At 37.2% G+C, this 10,000-nt stretch overlaps 1 protein-coding gene across 4 annotated transcripts in view; it reads left to right on the forward strand.

Moving 5' to 3' along the window:
• The window catches only part of LOC137992671 (uncharacterized), an 86,158-nt gene that overhangs the window by 75,894 nt on the left and 264 nt on the right, over positions 1-10,000 (forward strand). For 3 of the 4 annotated variants that reach the window (XM_068838146.1, XM_068838149.1, XM_068838147.1), the window contains exon 7: positions 9,335-10,000. This exon is cut by the window's right edge. In XM_068838146.1, the coding sequence (XP_068694247.1) occupies positions 9,335-9,456 (122 nt within the window). In that variant the 3' untranslated portion in view covers positions 9,457-10,000. Of the gene's footprint in view, positions 1,326-9,334 lie in introns of those variants that run through there. The other variant, XM_068838148.1, reaches the window with a different exon arrangement.

Raw genomic sequence — 10,000 nt, forward strand, 5'->3', positions numbered from 1 at the left:
CCATATTGATGACATCAAATTACCAGTTGCTTCAATAGAGGACTTTATCCCTAACTGCAATGGTTGTAGAGTGTTCACCAAATAACGTCTCTGCATACTTGGGCCCGGTTGTTCAAAAGCCGATTAACACTAATCCCAGACTAAAAATTAACCAAGGAGTTTATTTCTCTACTCCCAGATGCTGTTCAACGATGACATTCGGCAAGACTTTACATTAGAAGAAGTCAATCTTAAAAAACGAAAATATGCAAAAAAAACTTTCACCAAAAAGTTGAAAACATGAAACAAAAGTTTACGCTAATCGTGGATTAAGTTAATCGGCTTTTGAACAACTGGGCCCTGGGTTTTTTGTTCACAGAGGCAATTTCTACAGCCAGTGACACTTGGTCAAGATATTTAACAATAATAGTTTTGTAGAATGCATCCAAGTGTTTTGCTTGGCACTGTAAGTGTCACCAGGGCTTTTTAATCACAGCCTGGTGGTTACCTTGTTCAGTTGTGATCATCACAGCTAAGTCGGAACTTAAGAAGCGTGCCATTTTGTTAACATCTTTTTTCCTGTGATGTTTTATTTGTATTGCTCAGAATGTTAATGCTTTGTTGTTTTCATAGTAATAAGTTTTTTTTTGATATTGTGGAAACTTTGTTGCATTGTCATCATTTTTCAAGCAAATGAACAGGTAACGCTTGGATTTGTTGTTTTTGTTAAAATTGAAAGATCTCAGATCAACAGTTTTTCCTCCTCACGTTATATGCCCGCTTGCTTGGGTGACCAGTAGGCACAAGCTCTATTCTTTGTCATCATTGATCTTCCTTAATTTAAAAATGATTTGTTAACAAAAATCAAAGTTGCTTTGTCTACTTCAGAGGTGTAAAACCTCTGCAGAAGACAAAACATATTCGTTTTTTTGTTTCGTGAGTTATTCGATATTAATAAACATGTTTGTCGGGAAGTCAGTTCAAGTCATCCAAAAGGAAAATGGCAAGATAAACCTGACAGTTTTCCTCTTGAATTATTTGATATTTGACTTGTTCACAAAGGCAATTTCTACAGGCAGTGACACTAATTGGTCAAGATATTTAACAATGATAGTTTTGTAGAATGCATCCAAGTGTTTTTCTTGGCACTGTAAGTGTCACCAGGGCTTTTTAATCACAGCCGGGTGGTTACCTTGTTCAGTTGTGATCATCACAACTAAGTCGGAACTTAAGAAGCGGGCCATTTTGTTAACATCTTTTTTCCTGTGATGTTTTATTTGTATTGCTCAGAATGTTAACGGTTCATTGTTTTCATAGTAATAAGTTCTTCTTTGATATTGTGGAAACTTTGTTGCATTGTCATCATTTTTCTAGCAAGTGTTTTCCATCAGATCTAAAAGGGGAGAGATGTTACGCTACCTTAAAGCGTATGAGACAATTTCCCAATTTCCAGAAACTTATAAGGGCCACTCTCGCCCGATTCTCATTTCAAGTGTCGGTCACCCAGTCCTACCAGCGAAATACACCACCGATTGAAGTTATTGCCCAAATTGTATGAGTAGGTCCTGAAATTTGTCCACAGAAAGACCGGAGAGACAACTTCACTGGTGAACAGCCATGTTTCCAAGAGAACATTTTAGGCGTCCCAGTCTGCATGAAACCATCGATCTCTCACCTCTGTCTCAAAAAGACCAGACACGCACAGTTGTTACGTTACGTTTATGCGTGTAGAATCAAGTGAAATCTCAATTGCTTGTAAAAAACAGCATCTTAATTTGTTGGGTAGGCTAGGTATCGGAGAGCCTGAACATCTGTGCATGCGCTGACGAAATGTTTAAACAAGAGAGAAAAATGCAGTACTTCCAGACGTGGCGCTAGAGCGTCGTACCAAATGAGTCATCCCGGGATTTCGGCCCGTGCGACCGCTTTTGGACGCAGTTGGCCCTTTGCTGCTCTCTGCTACCGACCTCACCTCCCGGTAGGGCATTGAGGGATAGATACATCGGCCCCTAAACCATATGAGACAAATCTTACACCTACTCAGGGCCCGGTTGTTCGAAAGCCGATTAGCTTAATCCAGGATTAGCGTAAACTTTTGTTTCATGTTTTCAACTCTTTGGTGAAAGGTTTTTTTGCTTATTTTTGTTTTTCAAGATTGACTTTTCCTAATGTAAAGTTTTGCCAAATATCAACGTTGAACAGCATTTAGTAGTGGAGTAATAAACTTCTTAGATAATTTTTAATCTGGGATTAGCGTTAATCGGCTTTTGAACAACCGGGCCCAGAGCTCCACACTGCCCTTGTCATTACGGTTTAGCGTAAGATTTCGATGGCTTAAATATTCAAGGAAAAAGTCATTTTATCTGTCATGTGGTAAGCACTGGAGTCGCAGATTACAAAGTGCACAGTAGTTAAGGGGTACTCGGCGTACAGTTTTTATGCTACTGACGTTGGGTGTAATATGCTATTGAGGTGAAGAGTGGATGCAAGACTTTGATTTTTTCAGCGGCAAAGATGGCGGAAGGCTGTCGTTTCTCTTGACGTTTCATTTCATATAATATATTTACTTGAGAATCTTGATGTCTTCTTGTGTGGAATTCATAAAGGTGACCCAAAGAGTACATGTAAGGTATAAAAGTTTACGTGTACCAGTTGAACCAACTAATGTTTGTATTCCATGTTCTCCATATTTCTCCATGTGTTGGCTTATTAGTTTTTTTTCTTTCAAGTCAAAGACGGGGAAGAATAACTTATCTCTCATAAGGAAGAGCGCTTTTTTTTGCATCAGGTTCCATGCCCCCTTGCTTGGATGACCATCAGTCAAACCGTGCTTTAATCATCAACATAAGCTTAAAAATGAGTTAATTACATTAAGAATGTCCCAGAAGACTAACTAACAAAGCAAAGGAGCAGTTTGGAAGATAAACTTCAACAAACTAGTCCTTTACTTCGTTCGTCTTTGAAGATCTCAGTTCATTGAATGTAACTCCTCACGTTCCATGCCCGCTTGGTTGGGTGACCAGTAGGTAAAGGCTATTGCAAGTCATCACTGATTTTCATTAAACTGAGATTTCAAAAATACTTAATTTTAATTTTTTTAATGAAATAAATGTATGAAATGAAATTAAATTGAAGTTGAAAACTAGATATAATCAAGTCTCAGAAAACAGAGGTAGTCCTCATGTTCCATGCCCGCTTCGTTGGGTGACCAGTAGGAATATTGAGGAGGCCTTTTTTGATCATCATTGGTCTTTTATTCTAAAATCCATACTAAGGAGAAAAAAGTTGGACAAGAAATCCAACAGCTGCATAACAAAATGAACATGTTAGGTAACACTTGGATTTGTTGTTTTTTTTTTAAATTGAAAGATCTCAGATCAACAGTTTTTCCTCCTCACGTTCTATGCCCGCTTGCTTGGGTGACCAGTAGGCACAAGCTCTATTCTTTGTCATCATTGATCTTCCTTAATTTAAAAATGATTTGTTAACAAAAATCAAAGTTGCTTTGTCTACTTCAGAGGTGTAAAACCTCTGCAGAAGACAAAACATATTCGTTTTTTTGTTTCGTGAGTTATTCGATATTAATAAACATGTTTGTCGGGAAGTCAGTTCAAGTCATCCAAAAGGAAAATGGCAAGATAAACCTGACAGTTTTCCTCTTGAATTATTTGATATTTGACTTGTTCACAAAGGCAATTTCTACAGGCAGTGACACTAATTGGTCAAGATATTTAACAATGATAGTTTTGTAGAATGCATCCAAGTGTTTTTCTTGGCACTGTAAGTGTCACCAGGGCTTTTTAATCACAGCCGGGTGGTTACCTTGTTCAGTTGTGATCATCACAACTAAGTCGGAACTTAAGAAACGGGCCATTTTGTTAACATCTTTTTTCCTGTGATGTTTTATTTGTATTGCTCAGAATGTTAACGGTTCATTGTTTTCATAGTAATAAGTTCTTCTTTGATATTGTGGAAACTTTGTTGCATTGTCATCATTTTTCAAGCAAGTGTTTTCCATCAGATCTAAAAGAGGAGAGATGTTACGCTACCTTAAAGCGTATGAGACAATTTCCCAATTTCCAGAAACTTATAAGGGCCACTCTTGCCCGATTCTCATTTCAAGTGTCGGTCACCCAGTCCTACCAGCAAAATACACCACCGATTGAAGTTATTGCCCAAATTGTAAATTGTATGAGTAGGTCCTGAAATTTGTCCACAGAAAGGCCGGAGAGACAACTTCACTGGTGAACAGCCTTGTTTCCAAGAGACTTGAGAATCTTGATGTCTTCTTGTGTGGAATTCATAAAGGTGACCCAAAGAGTACATGTAAGGTATAAAAGTTTACGTGTACCAGTTGAACCAACTAATGTTTGTATTCCATGTTCTCCATATTTCTCCATGTGTTGGCTTATTAGTTTTTTTTCTTTCAAGTCAAAGACGGGGAAGAATAACTTATCTCTCATAAGGAAGAGCGCTTTTTTTTGCATCAGGTTCCATGCCCCCTTGCTTGGATGACCATCAGTCAAACCGTGCTTTAATCATCAACATAAGCTTAAAAATGAGTTAATTACATTAAGAATGTCCCAGAAGACTAACTAACAAAGCAAAGGAGCAGTTTGGAAGATAAACTTCAACAAACTAGTCCTTTACTTCGTTCGTCTTTGAAGATCTCAGTTCATTGAATGTAACTCCTCACGTTCCATGCCCGCTTGGTTGGGTGACCAGTAGGTAAAGGCTATTGCAAGTCATCACTGATTTTCATTAAACTGAGATTTCAAAAATACTTAATTTTAATTTTTTTAATGAAATAAATGTATGAAATGAAATTAAATTGAAGTTGAAAACTAGATATAATCAAGTCTCAGAAAACAGAGGTAGTCCTCATGTTCCATGCCCGCTTCGTTGGGTGACCAGTAGGAATATTGAGGAGGCCTTTTTTGATCATCATTGGTCTTTTATTCTAAAATCCATACTAAGGAGAAAAAAGTTGGACAAGAAATCCAACAGCTGCATAACAAAATGAACATGTTAGGTAACACTTGGATTTGTTGTTTTTTTTTTAAATTGAAAGATCTCAGATCAACAGTTTTTCCTCCTCACGTTCTATGCCCGCTTGCTTGGGTGACCAGTAGGCACAAGCTCTATTCTTTGTCATCATTGATCTTCCTTAATTTAAAAATGATTTGTTAACAAAAATCAAAGTTGCTTTGTCTACTTCAGAGGTGTAAAACCTCTGCAGAAGACAAAACATATTCGTTTTTTTGTTTCGTGAGTTATTCGATATTAATAAACATGTTTGTCGGGAAGTCAGTTCAAGTCATCCAAAAGGAAAATGGCAAGATAAACCTGACAGTTTTCCTCTTGAATTATTTGATATTTGACTTGTTCACAAAGGCAATTTCTACAGGCAGTGACACTAATTGGTCAAGATATTTAACAATGATAGTTTTGTAGAATGCATCCAAGTGTTTTTCTTGGCACTGTAAGTGTCACCAGGGCTTTTTAATCACAGCCGGGTGGTTACCTTGTTCAGTTGTGATCATCACAACTAAGTCGGAACTTAAGAAACGGGCCATTTTGTTAACATCTTTTTTCCTGTGATGTTTTATTTGTATTGCTCAGAATGTTAACGGTTCATTGTTTTCATAGTAATAAGTTCTTCTTTGATATTGTGGAAACTTTGTTGCATTGTCATCATTTTTCAAGCAAGTGTTTTCCATCAGATCTAAAAGAGGAGAGATGTTACGCTACCTTAAAGCGTATGAGACAATTTCCCAATTTCCAGAAACTTATAAGGGCCACTCTTGCCCGATTCTCATTTCAAGTGTCGGTCACCCAGTCCTACCAGCAAAATACACCACCGATTGAAGTTATTGCCCAAATTGTAAATTGTATGAGTAGGTCCTGAAATTTGTCCACAGAAAGGCCGGAGAGACAACTTCACTGGTGAACAGCCTTGTTTCCAAGAGAACATTTTAGGCGTCCCAGTCTGCATGAAACCATCGATCTCTCACCTCTGTCTCAAAAAGACCAGACACGCACAGTTGTTACGTTACGTTTATGCGTGTAGAATCAAGTGAAATCTCAATTGCTTGTAAAAAACAGCATCTTAATTTGTTGGGTAGGCTAGGTATCGGAGAGCCTGAACATCTGTGCATGCGCTGACGAAATGTTTGAACAAGAGAGAAAAATGCAGTACTTCCAGACGTGGCGCTAGAGCGTCGTACCAAATGAGTCATCCCGGGATTTCGGCCCGTGCGACCGCTTTTGGACGCAGTTGGCCCTTTGCTGCTCTCTGCTACCGACCTCACCTCCCGGTAGGACATTGAGGGAGAGATATGTCGGCCCCTAAACCATATGAGACAAATCTTACGCCCACTCAGAGCTCCACACCGTCCTTGTCATTACGGTTTAGCGTAAGATTTCGATGGCTTAAATATTCAAGGAAAAAGTCATTTTATCTGTCATGTGGTAAGCACTGGAGTCGCAGATTACAAAGTGCACAGTAGTTAAGGGGTACTCGGCGTACAGTTTTTATGCTACTGACGTTGGGTGTAATATGTTATTGAGGTGAAGAGTGGATGCAAGACTTTGATTTTTTCAGCGGCAAAGATGGGGGAAGGCTGTCGTTTCTCTTGACGTTTCATTTCATATAATATATTTACTTGAGAATCTTGATGTCTTCTTGTGTGGAATTCATAAAGGTGACCAAAAGGGTACATGTAAGGTATAAAAGTTTACGTGTACCAGTTGAACCAACTAATGTTTGTATTCCATGTTCTCCATATTTCTCCATGTGTTGGCTTATTAGTTTTTTTTCTTTCAAGTCAAAGACAGGGAAGATTAACTTATCTCTCATAAGGAAGAGCGCTTTTTTTTTGCATCAGGTTCCATGCCCCCTTGCTTGGATGACCATCAGTCAAACCGTGCTTTAATCATCAACATAAGCTTAAAAATGAGTTAATTACATTAAGAATGTCCCAGAAGACTAACTAACAATGCAAAGGAGCAGTTTGGAAGATAAACTTCAACAAACTAGTCCTTTACTTCGTTCGTCTTTGAAGATCTCAGTTCATTGAATGTAACTCCTCACGTTCCATGCCCGCTTGGTTGGGTGACCAGTAGGTAAAGGCAATTGCAAGTCATCACTGATCTTCATTAAACTGAGATTTAAAGAATACTTATATATATATTTTTTTAATGAAATAAATGTATGAAATGAAATTAAATTGAAGTTGAAAACTAGATATAATCAAGTCTCAGAAAACAGAGGCAGTCCTCATGTTCCATGCCCGCTTCGTTGGGTGACCAGTAGGAATATTGAGGAGGCTTTTTTTGATCATTATTGGTCTTTTATTTTAAAATCCATAATAAGGAGAAAAAAGTTGGACAAGAAATCCAACAGCTGCATAACAAAATGAACATGTTAGGTAACACTTGGATTTGTTGTTTTTTTTAAAATTGAAAGATCTCAGATCAACAGTTTTTCCTCCTCACGTTCCATGCCCGCTTGCTTGGGTGACCAGTAGGCACAAGCTCTATTCTTTGTCATCATTGATCTTCCTTAATTTAAAAATGATTTGTTAACAAAAATCAAAGTTGCTTTGTCTACTTCATAGGTGTAAAACCTCTGCAGAAGTCAAAACATATTCGTTTTTTTGTTTCGTGAGTTATTCAATATTAATAAACATGTTTGTCCGGAAGTCAGTTCAAGTCATCCAAAAGGAAAATGGCAAGATAAACCTGACAGTTTTCCTCTTGAATTACTTGATATTTAGACTTCTTTTATTTGAGTCATTTTTGTCTCATTTTTTCCTCATGTTTCACTCCCCCTTGTTTGGGCGACTAGTTGGAACATATATGTCGCATAATCATCGAAGCTTTTAATTTTTGTTATTTACTAATATAAAAAACTTACTTGGAACGATTTTTTGTTTGTTCTGAAGAATTTTAAGAAGTGCTCAAAGAGGAATACATGATAGTTAATATCATGGTATTCCTCTTGGAACAGTTAATTTTTCCTTATGTTCCATGCCCTCTTTGTTGGGTGACTAGTAGGAGAGGTAGAGGTAGAGATATTTCTCTGATCATAATTCCGTTTTTATTTTAAAATTATATTAAGATAAAAGATTGTCCAGAAGTATTTCTGTATAATGAAACAATGAATCCCCACACCTACATAATAAAATAAACATATTATGATGAGGTTGGATTTGCTGTTTAAAATTGAAGATCTCAGACTGAAAATTCCCTTGTCCTCATGTTCCATGCCCGCTTCGTTGGGTGACCAGTAGGCAGCTGTATTTTTGGCGGCATCATTGAACTTTAAATAAAATGTAATCGAATAATTGTAACTTTATTTAAATTTATTTAAGAAAAAGATTTTTGTTCGGAAGTCGGAACAATGAATGATTGACCTAATATTCCTTTATTTATGTTTACATTTAATTGAGCTAATAATAGATGGAATTCATACAACCAGAGCTATGTTTCTGTCCTCATGTTCCATGCCCGCTTGGTTGGGTGACCAGTAGGTGTGGTGATACTATTTGTAATCATCATTCCATTTATTAATTTATGTGTCATATGTAATATGTTTTAAAAACACAAGGACTTCAAGGGGAAACTGAAAAAATAAATTTTGCAGATTCCACTTGAAATCAGTGAGTTTTTGTTTTTTTCTTCTTTATAAAATTCGTAGAACTAAAGCGATATGAAAAAATCATACTGGTAATTTTTTTCTGCATGTTCCACACTCTCTTGCTTGAGTTACCAGTAGGAAGGCTTTGCGTCTGTCTGTAATCAATTTTTTTCATATCATATTACTTGAGCTAACTTTAAGAACGGTTAGCAATAAGATTTGTTTTCATTTCTCAAAGTTGTTTTGATCATGACGACTCCTGTCGACTTTTTTTCTATGGTTTATTAACTTTTTTCTTCTGATTCAAGCCCATTACAGTATAAAAATGTGATGGACCTAAATCAGTAGAAAATTAGTTTTTTTGTTTTAGTCTGAGTTAGATGTAGGAATCAAGAGAGTTGAGAAATCGAGATGCGGTCTGAAGAAAGTTCAGAGGTGGCTAAGTTGTTATGTACCCGTAGATAACGTTGTTTTTACGGAGTATTATTTGAACAAAGTTCCTACAGTTGACGAGAGAGAATGACGCCATTCTCGTTATCGAAAGAGAATGGAGAATATTCGGAAAGAATTGGAAGGGTTGAAAGTTTGTTGTGCACATTCAACTGATGATTATTTAAAGGTTTGTTTTCGTGAGTTATGACGAACCGAGAAGATATAGTATACACCACCCTAAAAGTATAAAAGTTTTAAGGTTGATGTTTACTGTCTTTCCAGATTCGTCCACCTTTCGAAGTTTGGAAACGTACACACGATCCTTTACGGTGGAATCGGGCTTGTTGTCCTACAGGAAGCTTTCTATCTGCTGTTCCTTTCATGAAATGGCAATTTGGATTTAGAAATAATCACCTTATCCACTTTCATGACGGACATTATCATTACAAGGGAGAAGAAATAAAATGACTAGTTATTGTCTCGGTTGTCGTAGACGATACTTCTGGGAGTTTCGTTTGACAAGGATCGACCCGAGCAGGTAGAGGTTATTCTACCCAAGTGTGTGGAGTGTGGAAGATATAAAAGTGTTTTCAATAAGAAAAAAAGACAAACGGGTGGAATTGTTTGGAGTTCTTCTAACGAATTCATTCCAAATAGCGGTTATGCTGGATTGGCGCCTTTTCATCGCGCTTATACTAATCCGAATAAAGTAAGATGACTTCAGAGAGGAAATGGTTTGACATTCAAAGGATGATAGCTAAGACGGGAATTGAATTTCATCCACCCGGTTACATGTATCAATTTCTCGGTCCTGGAACTCATTTGGAAAAACGATTAAAGAGGGGAGGTAAGGGGATTAACAGATTGGACAGGATTGCCAAAGAGCATGATATCGATTACTCGAATGCCGGCACGAACATTAAAAAAAAAAATGGGAAGACGATGATA

The sequence above is a fragment of the Montipora foliosa genome, chromosome 2, assembly GCF_036669935.1.
Source record: "Montipora foliosa isolate CH-2021 chromosome 2, ASM3666993v2, whole genome shotgun sequence".
Classification (NCBI taxonomy): Eukaryota; Metazoa; Cnidaria; class Anthozoa; order Scleractinia; family Acroporidae; genus Montipora; species Montipora foliosa.